The sequence below is a fragment of the Podarcis muralis genome, chromosome 5 (assembly GCF_964188315.1).
Source record: "Podarcis muralis chromosome 5, rPodMur119.hap1.1, whole genome shotgun sequence".
In the NCBI taxonomy this organism is placed as follows: Eukaryota; Metazoa; Chordata; class Lepidosauria; order Squamata; family Lacertidae; genus Podarcis; species Podarcis muralis.
In genome coordinates, this window is record NC_135659.1 from 55,518,692 (window position 1) to 55,533,816 (window position 15,125).

Here is a 15,125-nt window from a genome sequence, read left to right on the forward strand (position 1 = left end):
TTTGCTGGGAAAAGTAGCATGGGAGGCAGGCATAAGTTGGGTGTGAAGCCTTTGGCGGTGGCTACAAGCCAAGACTGAGCTGTCCACTGAAGCCCGCTGAAATTGTAGCAATTTCAGGGAGGGAAGAGCGTGAAGATGGCCAGCAGTTTGCTGAGCAGACAGAATATGGTCCTCCCTGCTGTGCTCTGTCAAGAGTGAGATCAGGCACTCTCAGCCAACCCACTAAGGCCCTGATGACCCTGTGAGGGTCCAAGGCATTTACGCAGCCCCCCCGCCATGGAAGCATCAGGTAGATGCCAGCATCATCCTGGGAGGGTGCCGGATAGAAGGGATGGCATTTGGAAACCCACCCATCAGGATCTGACCTTTAATAGAGAGCAAGGCTGACATTTTTAGCATGTCAGAAGATATCAAGCCTGCTTGACTAAGTGCAGGCGGGGAAGACGCGGGCCAAAATGGCAAAAGAAGTGATGCTATGGGAATGGAGAATGAAACGGGTGGGCACCTGCCATCTTCAGGCCCGGAAGATGAGCATTAGCTTACACAGCAGGGAATTTCAAGGCTATTATGACTTCTGGTGCCATGTAAGTGGGCTCTGATCCTGTGTTCTGCAGCTGTCTGAAGACAAGTGTTTGATATAGTATGAGCAGGCTCACCCTGGGTCACCTTGTGCTTATTTATTTCTGATTTGATCGGAGTAACCTTCTGCCGAATGTCTCATTCTGCCCTGAAGTGCTCGTTTGTCCTGTGATGACACCTGGGTAGGTGGCAGGGCTGGCTCAGGATAATGCCAGTTTCCCCGAGGGATTCCCTTCCCTCTCACAATATGGATTTCCTGCACGCAAAACACTCCCATGTAGAAAACAGCACAGAACCTACCTACGTGCAGATTGTAAGAGCAAAAGAAGAGTCCTGGTGGATGAGGCCACAGGTCTGTCTAGCCCAGCATACCCTCCAACATTTCTCTGCAGAAAATAGGGGCGTCCTAAGGAAAAATGGGACATTCCGGGATCAAATCAGAAACCAGGATGGCTTCTGTAAATCTGGGACTGACCCTCGAATATAGAGACGCTTGGTGGGTCTGCCATCACATACCGGAAAATTCATGTATATTAAAGTATTTGGGCACAAGAAGTTGACCTTTTAATTTTTTAGGGAGTTGGCACGGTAAGGAAAATGGCAGGCAAATGCTCTAAAAAGTTCAGGATCATATAGCCACCACACCAACAAATCAGGATGCATGCCCAGTAAACAACAGATGTCACATAACCTCTGGACAGGCTTTGTGTGAACCAAATCAGGATGGGTGTTCAATAAACAGGTCATCTGGAAGCTGACAAACAGGCATTTTAGCCAGGTTCAGCAGCACAAGCAATGCATAGCAGCAGGACACCAATGAGACACCAACTGGTGAGGAACAAAGAAGCATCTCAGAGCCAGCATTCTGGATAAATGCCCATCGATCTGTCCGTGGATGGCCTTCCTGGCCCCTGTAAGTCGCTTTGATGCCTCTTGCTTTTGAATATGAAATTCCTTTGTCGGATGACGGTTAAAAGGAAAAAGAAAAACCCGCTGTTAGAATGCAGTTTATAACAAGATCACAGAAAAGCCAAGCGACAGAGCCAGTACATGTTTACAGCGATGGTCTCGGAAGACCAGAGTTCAAAGTCTACTTAGGGCGCCATCTTTAAAGCACCACTCCCAGCTAGCAAGCCACATCCACAGACCAACCTTGCATGGCAGCAGCAGAAGAAGGTGGGGTGGAAGAGGATGACTGGCCCGATTGCTGGTAAACGGCAGGGGACGGCAACAAAACCAGCTCAAGATCCAGCAGATACTGGGCTGGTTTGGCACCTGCACCAGAATACCCGGTTTTGTAAGAGAGCCAATGGCCCATCCAGTCCAGCTTCCTGTTGTCACCATGGCCAACCAGATACCTGTGGAGAACCTGCAAGAAGGATGTGAGCACAAGAGTGTTGTCCCCTCCTGCAGTGTCCAGCAACTGGCTTTCACAAACGGACTGCCTCTGACTGCGGAGGCAGAACACAGCCATCATGGCTGGTAGCCTTTTATCTTCCATGAATTTACACCAAGGACTTTTTTCTGGAGTCTGGCTTAGCTGGCGGAGCTGAGTGGAAAGGCACGAAATGCCCTGTTGGCACTGGGTTGCGATACCAGCCATGAAACTCACTGGGTGGACCGTTCACTGTCAGCCTAACCTACCTCACAGGGTTATACTGAAAATAAAGGCAGAGGGGAGGACTAGGCACATGCCCCTGAGCTTCTTGGAGGCAGGCTGCAACAAGAGGCAGCTACAACAAAATGTTGCGGTGTGGAGTGCTTCTGTTCCAGGTTCCAGCCAACTAGCCATGGCATCTTCCAGGAAACTCCATTTCTCCTCTGCCTCATTCTTCTGTTCCCCCACCCCTCCAACAGGCAACCAGCAGTGGTCACTGACCGTGCTGACCTTATTGGGCAATTCTGGAGAGTTGCTCTCCTTTAAGGTTTTATTGTCTAAAGATTTACAGTACTGTTCTTTTGCAAGGTTAGGAGAACCTCCAGCCCTGCCCATAGCTTTCTCTTGTGCATTGATAGTTCTGCTTTTGGTTACATACAGATCCGTATTTGGAGAATGGATATATAAGGTTTCCCCTCGTTTCTCAAGCTCAGGACCAACCTGTCTTCTTAAGTCTGCCCCCTGTGGGCCAAAGACAGAGAGCACTCAAAGCCTGGACCATTGCCTGACAGCAAGCAAAGAGGACAGTGAGTTTTTCTCCCTGGGCAATGGAGATTAAAAATAAAGTTGGATACATATGACATCCTATCAAGTCTCATTAGCTGGAATGAGAGTGCTACTTGGGCTACATTAAGCTGAAGGGTAATGCAGATTTGCTTTCTTTTCTGCCTTATTTTGTTCATTTCAACAGGATTTAAACTGCCTTATTACATTTTTATTTTGTTTTATACCATGCATTGCATCATTTTTTTCTCAATGACAATCAATGACTATGCAAACCCAATGAGATGGCAATAAAATTTCCATTACTGGCTATGTTTCATCCATTGACAACTGTTTTGGGGAGCAATGAGTAGGGGGAATTAATTCAGTGGGGAGAATTTGTTCCATCTCCTAGCAGCCTCCAGGTTTTTCTTCTTGGCAATAAGCAGAATGGCAGCTAATGCACAAAAGTAGATTGATAGAGCCTGAGTTGTTGTTGTTGTTCACAAAAAATATACTGAAGTGGCTGTGTGATTGTTAAACCCTGGGCTGATTTATTTATTGCATTTATTTATTGCATTTCGATCCCACCCTTTACTCCAATGAGCTCCTCATTTAATCCCAACAGCCCTGAGAGGTAGGTTAGGCTGAGAGGCAGTGACTGGCCTAAGTGGGAATTTGAACCCTCGTCTCTCAGATCCTAACATCTAACCACTGCATCAACAGGAGCCTAAGGGGTTAACTACATGTTACAAGCAGTTATGGGTAGGAGAGCCCTAATGCCATTGAAGCTGCTTTGGGAGAATTCAGAGTGAAGGAGTAAAAGGACAGGGGACCTTATTCCCTTTCCAACTCCCCACTGCAAATTGCCCCTCCAACCGTTTTAACCCACCATGGGGTTATAGCGGAGCCTTTTCCTTGTCAAGCTAGCTTTCTACAATGTCCCGTCTGCCCCCCATGGAGCTGCATTGCCCCATTTGCAATCTGAAATTCTACAGTCCAAGCAGAGGTTCACCACCTTTTCTGCATTTTGTGAGAATGGGGCATGAAAATGGTTTTGAAGGAAGTTTTCTGCAGGTACCTCCAGCAGTTGTCAGAACTGGTAGCTGCTACCGTCACCCAGAGGGACGCGGGTGGCGCTGTGGGTAAAACCTCAGAGCCTAGGACTTGCCGATCACATGGTCGGCGGTTCGAATCCCTGCGGCGGGGTGAGCTCCCGTCGTTCGGTCCCAGCTCCTGCCCACCTAGCAGTTCGAAAGCACCCTTAAGTGCAAGTAGATAAATAGGTACCGCTTTATAGCGGGAAAGTAAACGGCGTTTCCGTGTGCTGCGCTGGTGCCGGCTTGCCAGAGCAGCTTCGTCACACTGGCCACATGACCCGGAAGTGTCTGCCGACAGCGCTGGCTCCCGGCCTATAGAGTGAGATGAGCACACAACCCTAGAGTCTTTCAAGACTAGCCCGTACGGGCAGGGGTACCTTTACCTTTACTTTACCGTCACCCAGAGTCTGAACTGCTAGGGGCTATCATCACCTGGAGGCTTCTTGCAACATGGTACATTGTTCAGCACTTTCCGTGTGACCCCACAAACTCACAAATAAGTATTATATAAAACAAAAAGATCACCATGTTTTTTGTACCTCACTGTGTCCTTCATGAGAAATATGAACATGTTGTAAGGTGGAGACTACTCCGTTGCACTCCCATAATACTTTTTTTTTGGGGGGGGGGGGAGAATGAGACAGAATCACAGAATTGCAGATTTGTAAAGGACCCCAAGGGTCATCCAGTCCAACCCTCTGCAATATGGGGATCCCAAGTAAATCATACATGACAGATGGCCATCCAACTTCTTCTTAAAAATCCCCAAGGAAGGAGAATCCACCAACTTTCAAGGGAGTCTGTTCCCCTGTCAATCAGCTATTACCACCAGAAAGTTCTTTGTGATGTTTAGACAGAACCAATAACTTGAAATCATTGGTTTGGGTGCTACCCTCCGGAGCAGGAGAAAACAAGCTTGCTCCATCTTCTATGTGACAGCCCTTGAGATCTTTGAAGATGGCTATCATATCTCCTCTCAGTCTCCTCTTCTCCAGGCTAAACATACGCAATTCCATCAACTGTTCCTCATAAGGCACGGCTTCCAGACAAACATGGGCTGAGTATTGATCTAGGTGTAGATCTCTGTACTGAAGCAAATACCAACTGCTGAACTCTACAAAAAATCTACTCAACTTGTATTCGCCATACATTACTCACATCACACGAATTAGCCCCAGATCTGCTTACATTACCTGAGGCATTAAGTGAGGTGATCCTTGAGAAATGGCCAACTCATTCTTGGGCATACCACATAGGAACATGATAAATTAGGTGTTAGACCACAGGCCCTTGGCCAGTCCACGCAGCTCAGCTCACGATTCTGCTACATGGTACAATCCCTTTTCTTCTCTATACGGAGTTGTCAATCCCACAACTAATGTCATCTGCTATGATGATCTTTCCTAGTAACACTTAACCCACTTTGTGCTTCTTTCCTCTGAAGCGACTCAATTTAAATTGTCACTGTGTCTTTGCTCCTACTTTGACTCTCTCAAATAAACAATTAATATTACATTGTTCTCTCTAAAGCATTCATCTCACTTCCTCTTTATCTGACACTGGCCTTGTACAAATAATCCTTTCTTTATAAAATGAGCTCCGCTATGCCAAAGGAAAGCAGTGGCAGACATCTAATCAGTTATGAGATTAAAAGAACATGATTTGACTGGTCTTCCATTTTCTCTCTAAATAGCTCTATGTGCATACCTTATTAGGGTCCCATCTCACACTCATCAAATGTACAGCTGATGGGGGACAGATGGCAGTCAGGGGAGACTCAACTCTGCCTCAGTGTGTGATGGGTGTTTAGATGGAACACTCCTAATGAAAGTTCTATATATTTTTTAGGATCAACCAGAGTTCACAATGAGGTGAGCAAGTTTTCGAGTTACACAGTGTTCTCCTCCAGGTTACAGAGTGTTCCTTTCTAGGCTCAATGTGAAAAAGATTATTCTGGAGGGAAAGCAACCTCTTAGTTATTTCCCAGAATAGCTGTCTCTGTAGTAAGACAAAAGGGACAGAAAGCACCCACACATTTTTCAGATTAAATGGTTTGCTACTCAGGAGCAAGGGATTTCTCAGCATCCAATGGGCCCTTTCCCCCACATGCATGACCAACACTTGACAATTGCAGCATCAAGTGGAAGCTTGAAAAGATGTATGAGCACAGATGCTGCCAACCAGATTCATATCGTTGCTCAAACACAATGGCGTCAGCTCACGGATTCAGCTGCACATTGAGTGATGAAGAATCAAGTTATATACATAAACATGTGAACTACCCATAGCTGGCAGACCTGGTAGTGCCTGGGGGAGGGTCACAGATTAGGTGAAATTCAGTAGGTGAACAGCAGCGCGCAATCTTACCTAATTCCTTTCTCTTCGAACAGCAAAACTGAATGCTTGGGAAGACCAACCTTAAAGATGGAACAAAACAGTAATAGGCTAAAAGAGGAGAGTAGGCAACCATCGCCAGACAATGCAATTTGTGAGACCAAAGATAAGAGCAGACAGATGACACAGATATGGAATGGAATGGGTTGAAAGTGAGAAGGATCTGCTTTGCAGGAGAAAATAGAACACACCACCATTAGGCTGGCAAGGCAATCAAGCCTGCAAACTCAGAACACTCCAAGGAAACATCCAGGTATACACAAAAAGATCCCAACAGAGGCACCCGACCAGTGACAATTGCAATCAGGGCTGCTGGGGGGCGGGGAGAGCCATTTCAAAGTGGAGCCTGATTTTTTCTGTGGGGGTATTAATTAGATAATTCCAGAGTGAAGCAGACCATTAGCAATCAATTACAACAAAGCACTGGCAATAAATGCAGATAATTAGGCTCCCACAAAGTAATTATGTTTGTTCCACTCCACTGAACTTTTTATTTTAATAGTAATTAACTTAGGGTGGGGGAGAGAAAGTTTGAGTGACCTGCTGTGCCCGGCCCCAGCACACATGAAAAATGGAAGGATGGCCAATTCTAGCTGTGAACTCATCGGAATAGACCTCTTGGGCAAAGGAGGAAACTAATGCCTTTTTGGCTTTTAAACAGTGATAAATCAGAAGGGTTTGCCACAGTGTAACAATGACTTGCTTGGTTCATCGGTTCAAGGGTGTTTAGATCTCTTGTTTGGCTGAATCATACTTTGTGTCATCTCTGACAACAAATGAGATCAATGGGAACTGCTATTCTGAGCAAGGAAATCCACGGTGAAATGAACCATTACCAACTGCTGTGCTAAAGAGGCAACCCATCAGTGGGTTCATCCTTCCCATCAGATGCCCTTTGGAGACCCTATTGAATGAGGCCAGTCAGGCCGCCAGTGCCCCAGAACTGTCTTTAATAAGAACACTTTTACGTGCTGCATTAACGTCTCAGACCTGCCTGAGGAGCCAGTTGGCCTTTTGCTGCTGCAACATTATTGAAACTAGGCTGTGGTCCAGGATCACTTGAGAAGACCAAGCCGACTGGCTCAGGGAGGTGTCAGATCACACCTTGGAAAGCCCCAGGCTATACTGAGTACTTCTTTGCAACATAGCCACCTCATTGGCATAATTTATGCTGACCTAATGCAAAGACAGAGAAACCAGACTTCCCTCTGGCCCCAAAATATGCTATCCTTGCATGCAAATCGCCCTGGCAAGACTCCCGTGAGGGAAAGCAGTTTGAATTTCTACTCTCCTCGCAATTCTCTCCCTAATTATGTCCTACATCCAGACTGTGCTTTTGGAGTGCCCAGAATTTGAGCTCAAAGCGGCAATTCTAAAACAGGGGTCAGGAAACGTTTTCAGCAGGGTGCCAGTCCACTGTCCCTCAGATGTTGTGGGGGGCTGGTCTATATTTTGAAGGGGGAAATGAATGAATTCCTATGCCCCACAAATAACCCAGAGATGCATTTTAAATAAAAGGACACATTCTACTCATGTAAAAACAACGCTGATTCCCGGACCGTCCGTGGGCTGGATTTAGAAGGTGATTGGGCTGAATCCGGCCCCCGGGTCTTAGTTTGCCCACCCATGTTCTAAAAGGTGACAGAACTAAGTTGGGGAATTCCTGCTTCAGGAGAAAGGGCAGAATTAGACTGGAACCTCTCAAAAAGAAAGAGGAAAGCAATGGGAGATTGATTCAGGAATGCGAGGAAGTCCTCAAAAGCCTCATCGCTCCTCATCCACAAACCCACCAAGAATAAAGATCAGCAACAAGGGATGGTTTTCTCTTTTAATTAGTCATGTTAAACTAATGACCACCAGGTCGCTGTCTCGGAGGAAACAACAAAAGGCACACACACAAAAGAAAAAAAATCAAATCAGAATGCCTGAGAAAACAATTCCAGGTTAGGGAAGCCACATGAGAGACACTGCTGGGGGTTTGAATGGTGGAAAGGCCCTCACCCTTCTCATGCCTTCTGGTGCCTTCACTGGACGGCTTCTCTTTCTCGGCCCCAGGAGGAAAAAACAAAACAAACAGAGGTGGGCGCAGTCTGAAGCCTGATGAGAAGAACAGCAAAGGTTGGCCCAACGCAAGGAGAGGACCTCAGCCTAAGGGAGCAGATCTGCCCCGAGAGGTCAAGGCTTGGCACTAACGAGGCTGCGCCTGCTGGCTGGAAGAAACGGTTAAAATGAAAAACATTCTCCATTTCCCCAATGAAAATCACATTGAGACAATGGTGGGGGAGAGATAGAGGAAGGGAGCTTAGGAGAGAAGCCATCTCCTACCTCCTCTGAACAGTTCGGAAGCCTTGCAGCAAGATGCCCATCTGTCTTCCCCGCTGCTCAAGCAAAGGACTAGATTCTCACTAGGGCTGGAAGAAGGAAAGCCAGGAGGTGCTGGCGAGGACCCTTTTCCTCGCTACAGCAATGTGCAAGGGAGACTTGCTACAGCAATGTACAAGACTGGTCTCCGCTGCTGCTGCTGCTGCACTACTTGAGAGCAGAGGGCTGCCATGCTTGTTATAAGGGCATGCTGGAGTGTGGAGGGGGTAAGGTGGGTGCCTTTCAGGTCAACTTCCACCTGGTCCAAGGTGCCTGTTCCAGCAGAACGTGCCTCTCTCTTCAAACCCTTCACTTCCTTGGCACTGGAGGTCGTGCAATGCTGCTTCGCTTTGGAGTCAAGTTTTCTGGACAGAAACAAAATGCTTATATCGGGGGTTGGGGGTGGAAATGAGCTAGTGCAGATGTGCCGACAGCTCTGACACCCTGGTGACCGGGGGACGCAGCAGGCCCACTGTTATTTGCAACCTAGGCAGCCTTTATACGCTTGGGACGCACGTTATAAATATAAAATCATATCTGCTACAAACAGAAGACTTATATTGTACATCTTTTACCCATATACACAAGAACACAATATACACATAATGCCTTGGAGGAATGTCATTGTCACAGAAAGGATTTCCTTTTCGAAGCACAGCTCCCCCACCCTGACGCCCTCCGGTTCAACACACACAGTAGATCAGTCAGTCAGTCAATCAATCAATCAATCAATCAATCACAGGAGGCGTCCTATCACTTGTGTCATTCCCAACTGTGCGTGGACAAGACAGCCTTGGAACACATACGAGCCCCCGTATGCAGAGGGGCGCGATTGCGCAGGAGTGGAGTGTTACGCGAGTGTGTGTGTGTGTGTCTCTTGTTAACCTTTTGAAATGGTGCACTTCTTCAGACATGTGGAGTGAAGCTAAGCCCTGAGAGCTTCTTGTGTCCAACGGCACTGCCATCCCCTGGGCAGGACTCTTTGTAAGGCATCTTCATTGGGGACTTTGATTGAACAGCATCTGAAGAAGGAGAAGAAGAACACAGGCCCAGCTGGGAGTGTGTGAGTGTGTCTGTGCTTAGGCGGGTTAACAAGAGGCTGCAAGGCTTAGATGACCCACGCTGGAGCTTGGAAAGGCAGTCAGAGGCTCAGTTTATTCTTACAGCCCCTGCCCGCCCACCCTGCACCCTGGGCTCAGGTCACCGTCACAGCACAGGACACAAATGGTAGTTTGAGTGGCACATCCACGCACAGAGTGGTAGGCAGGCACACGCAAAAGTTAAGACAGAGGTCCAATGTGAGCTTTTTACAGCAGAGTGGCTCCTTGTCAGTGGCTCCGAGGACTCGGGTGATGCATTGCCACAGTGATTGGGATCGGGCCAGCATGATGGGGAGCAGAGGCGGATCCCTGGCCCCTATCGGCGGTAGTGATTGGGCGCATCTGCAAACATGTACTTGAGTCTGTAGGCTTCGGCGAGGAGGAGTCCAATCTCTTCGTTGCCCCAGTGTATCGTGGGAAGGTTTTGTAGCAACATTAGAAGGCCCTGAAATTAAGACAGAAACTTGGGTACCCAGAGAGAAGCAAGATTGCTCTTGGTTTTTTGTGTTTTTTTTTTTTTTAAAAAGCAAAAGCCCTTTTTGTTCTGTTGTGGTTTCACGTGTTGTAGATCTCTACAGCTATGGCAGAAACCTATATCTGTGCAGTCTTGTTTCAATTAAATATGAATTACAGCTACTGATTTACTGATTTTCACTTTAGGGGGAAAGAAAAAGTGGTGATTTTGACAACAGACAAGGGAGAATGTAGTATATTTCAAATATCCAAACACAGAATACTTGGGTCTTCCTCTAACAGGTGACGCACTAAGTTTACTAGATCCCCCAGTCAGGGAAAGCATTTTTTTAAAAAAGCCTGGATCTCTGGATTGGGGAATTTCATGCCCCTAATCACATGCCAGAGATATCGTTGCTCATGCTGCCATCTGTTGCCGTACTCTAGGCAGATACATCCTCAAGCAGGATAATTATGCGGCATCCTTTCCCAAATGTAGCTGCCTTCTGAAGATTTACCTGGAAGTCCTCTTCATCCAAGATCTCTTTCCTCCACTTAATCAAGAATGCAGCGCAGACATATAAATGGAAATGAGAGAATCCCTCTGGCTCAGACTGGAAAAAAGACACTTGGGGTTAAAAAGAATGGAATTAGCATGGGTTTATTTATTTTTATCACGGCTTCTCCTCAGTTTTATGGGGCTGTATGGATGTGACAGAACTCTTTTATGTCTTCACATGAGTATGCTGCCACACAAAAGCTGGTTTGTAGTGCCTGCTCCCGTATAACTTTTTCTGGGAGAATCCCTACTGAGCACCATTCTCCAACCACAAGGCTGGACAGTAAACAAGCCAACCCACCCGTACCTGGTAAGTGTCCCAAAGGCGGATGGTGCAGCGAAGAGGAAGCTCCCGCATCAGTAAGTTGTTCATCCAGCGGAAGGCGAACTGCAGGTATTCCACTTCATACTTCCTAAAGTGATTGTGTACCTGCTCTGAAACAGCACATGCCATTTACACGGCTGAATATGGAGTGTGGCTCATATGCTGCGTCTCAGGAAGCTCCACTTTCAGCCACAGTCTCTGTTCCATCCAACCAAATCCCTCCCACATAACAAGCCCACGCCAAATGCCTCCCACAGGCACCGTTCAGATGCTTCAGCCCCCTTCTTCTGATGAATCACATATTCTCTTGTGTGCCTCTCGGCTCATGGCCTCCCACCCACCCCCTTTCCCCAGCAGTGTCCCATTTCCAACACCCCTTAGTGGCATCAAGCTAACAGACTTGACCCCCTGGTCTGACTACCACCTAGCACTGCCGCCAGGCTAAAGAAGCTTCCAGAAGCCTGCTTTCCGCTTCGTGCATTCCACCCTCAACGCCGAGGTGAGCCCACAATCGTTGCAACTCGGTTGGAGATGTGAACAATTAAGAACTTGGCAAGTTCGACTTCCCCTCTGGTAGCTTGAATTTCACCTACCATCGATACGGCTGACAAGTTCCTCCAGTGCTTTGACTTTCTTTTGGATCCCCGGCTGTGCAAACGTGTAATTGTCCTGCAGCAAAACACATGGTGAGTTTAAGAGGAGCAAGTCCAGCAGATACATGCGCCATTGTTTCTCTTAGCCCAGTGTCGTACACGGTGGAAATGCCTTCTGAGGGCAACAAGAAACGCCAAGAGGTGGAACATGGGACCTTAAGACATGCAACTTTTCCTCAGCTAGGAAACACAGGTGCTATAAATCTCCTGCAGGGTGAAAGAACCATTTGGATGGTAGCAGTGGTTCCTGAAGGAGGAAAAATAAAAGAGTGGGGAGGGCAGTGACAACCATTTTTCTCTCCAGTAACAAGCCCATTTTCTCAGGAGTTTGTTGAAGTAATACAGCAAGATAAAAGCAAGGAGAATGAGAGAGGCAAGGCTGATTTGGTTTGGGGGCAAGTCTGCCTGGAAAGCTCCATTCCTCATCAGAAAGTGAGGAAGCTCTTTTCTGTTGGCAAGCGACCTCTAAATCTACAAAGAAAGGGAACCATTACAGCTTCAGAAAAAGCCATTTTGAGGTGGAAACGTGCCCAATCATATGGAGGAAATCTATGCCAACGTTTGTGAGAGCTTGAGGGAAACGATGCAGAGCTCACAGAGCAAAATTTCATTTGGCTGAATGCATAAATAGGAAAAGGAAGCCGGAGCCTTTAGCTTGAAGCTTACTGGGAAGGGGGGATCCTCAATGAAAATAAAGGAGAAATAAAGGGAGGTGTCTTCGGCAGTACTGAGAAGTAGGCTGAGGAAGGAAGGTTTAAAACAGGGATGGGGAATCTCGGGACCAGGGCTCAAATATGGCCCTTCAGACCTCTATGAGGCCCTTGAGGTTCTCCCCAGACCACACCCCTCACTGGCCCTATGGTGGACCCTCTTTGAGTGTTTTTGTCTGGCCTGGATGCATCCCTAATCATCCCTAAGCAATAATACTTGTTGCTTCCCTGGATGGAGGATGGGGGGGTTGTGTGAGTGTGTATAGAAACTAGCTTACTATACAAAGGTAAAAGTCATGTTTGGATGCTCCTCCTGAAGTGTGGGAGAAGGAAACATGATCGGGATGATTAGTACTAAGATGATAGGGAATGCAAAGACGGAGTTATCAAAAGTATAGAGAGATGCAGAGAGGCAAAATAAGTGGTGCATAAGAGGAAACTCCTTACCTGTATCCCATCTAGCAGTTTGCTCATACACCAAAAGCTGTCTGCTTCAATGCTCCGCATCACATCCTGAGACAGGTTTGTTACATCAAAATTTTCCACGTCTTCTTCTGAAAAACAAAGGGCGGCAGGCTTTGGGGAGAGAGCAAGGCCTAGGGATTTATTTATTTTCCAATAGCTACCCCACTCTTATTTATTTACATCTCACCTTTTCCTTCAAGGAGTTCAAGGTGTCTTACATGGTTCTCCCTGCACGCCTCATTTAATCCCCACAACGACCCTGCGAGGTACGCTAGGCTGAGAGTAACTGGCTCAAAGCCCCCCAGTGAGCTTCATGGCCAAGTGGAGATTCAGACCCTAGTTTCTCTCAGGTCCTAGTCTGACACTCTAACCCAGGCTTCTTCAACCTTGGCCCTCCAGATGTTTTGAGACTACAATTCCCATCATCCCTGACCACTGGTCCTGCTAGTTAGGGATCATGGGAGTTGTGGACCAAAAACATCTGGAGGGCCGAGGTTGAGGAAGCCTGCTCTAACCGTTCTGTACCTGAGGTCCCCAGATGTTGTTACACTGCAATTCTCATCATGCCTAGCTGGCAAGGCCAATGGTTAGGGGTGGTGGGAATTGTAGTCCAACACCACCTGGGGATGCAAGGTTGAGAAAGGCTACACCACACTGGCTCTCTTCAGCTGCAAAAGCTTGAGGAGTGGCTTAAAGAATATATGCAGGGGGAAAGCAAACTCGGGTGCTTATGTTTTAACTTACATAGAACCACCCTGGGATCTTTGGATAAAGGACAGTATACAAACTTGGGGGGGGGGGGGGGATAATCATTGCAACTGGGATGGAAACTGTTCTGGGAGAGGAGCCAAAAGGAGCTGGTCTCTCAGAAGAGCAATGAGGTGCCCTGCTTCCCATCTCTGCTTTTGCCACAGCCTGCTGAAATGCTTAATGCCAAGTGCGGAATATCTGTCTTCTTTGCTTTTTAAAAAAGCATATATGAGCTGCCAGCTGAGAGAGCAACCCAGAAGTTTAATCCAGAGTTACAGCATGATCCTGAAGGAAAACCCTGAGTCAAGGGAAAGGTGGTGGACACAGGCCAGTAAGGAGGCTAAGAGAGGGTTAAAAGCTAGGTGTGAGCTGGAAGTGGGGTGGAGTCAGTGTATATAGGGAAAGGGAGGAGCAAAAGTGAGGAGATTTTGAAAAGGGAGGGCTGAGACTCAGGTGGTATCTGAGTGCTGCAGCTATAATTGGCTAATCCCAAGGTCAGAGCTGGAGGCTGAGCAGGCAGAGACCATTTTAACTGCATCCTGACTAGGTGAGACAGCAAGAATGGCACTTAATGCCCCTGGGAGAGACACAACTAGAAGTCTTGCAGGAACTTAAAGTGGGGCACACAAGGGCTGCAAGATGTTAACTGGACTCAGTCTCACTTGAAATGTGCCTGCATTCCTGTTTATTGGAATACCTCTGTTCAGTTGCTGGGATGAACCAATCTTTCTGCATCCATTAACTAAGCTCAGGCAGGGAAACCCCTACTAAAATGAAGGTGGTTTTTCTTCTCTTTTAGCAAGGGATTCTTGAATCAAGAAGAGGTTTGCACTGGAATCCCCTGACAAAATTGGGGAGGGCATTTATAAAGCCCTAACTCCAAAGCATCTTACACCTGATGTTGTTGTGATGTCAGGTGATTGACAGGTGGGTTCACCAGACCAAGCCTGATGGGGATCTGGCCTGTGGAGCCCAAACGGTTTTTCACCCTTTTTACAGGGACCCCAGATATGGAGCTCTGTGATGTTGAAATGCCACCTCCTCAAACATGTACCCTCCAGGTCCAGGTTCACTGTGACACGCAGAACTCACACGGTCCTACCTGTGACCAAGGTCGCCCTAAGGCACACAACAATATGGCTTCCTAGAGCATTCTGTACCAGCAATGGTCAAACCAATTCCATCATCACCATGATGGAAGCTTCAACTCAAAAGGTGGACAGAATGGAGTGCACAACAAGTTCACAGGGACAGCTCTGCTGCCAGCTGGCAACTCTCTTTAGCACACTAATTCTGCACTTGTCATCTCTCCCACACTGGTAATGAAGAAAAGTGAGACAAGCCTGGGCTGCTGATAGGGGAAATATGGACCAAGGGTCAGGATGGCATCTGTGTATATTCACTCTTTCAAACAACAGCCATGGAATCCGGAGAATCTGAACTTTTATTTCCAATAAAAGACAGAGAAATTGAACCTACAACTCTCACCATCTGATCCTCCTAAATTTCAGGTGTATATGGGCTGGGCTTAATGTT

General features: G+C 47.2%; 1 protein-coding gene across 2 annotated transcripts in view; it reads right to left on the reverse strand.

Annotated features, from left to right (window-relative positions):
• Nucleotides 1-8,027: 8,027 nt before the first annotated feature.
• TBC1D22B (TBC1 domain family member 22B) overlaps nt 8,028-15,125 on the reverse strand; it is a 38,123-nt gene continuing 31,025 nt past the window's right edge. The window contains exons 9-13 of one of the 2 annotated variants that reach the window (XM_028733989.2): nt 12,822-12,928; nt 11,605-11,680; nt 10,994-11,121; nt 10,646-10,741; nt 8,028-10,119 (exon numbers count right to left, since the gene is read on the reverse strand). In XM_028733989.2, the coding sequence (XP_028589822.2) occupies nt 9,991-10,119; nt 10,646-10,741; nt 10,994-11,121; nt 11,605-11,680; nt 12,822-12,928 (536 nt within the window). In that variant the 3' untranslated portion in view covers nt 8,028-9,990. Of the gene's footprint in view, nt 10,120-10,645; nt 10,756-10,993; nt 11,122-11,604; nt 11,681-12,821; nt 12,929-15,125 lie in introns of both variants that reach the window. The other variant, XM_077928866.1, reaches the window with a different exon arrangement.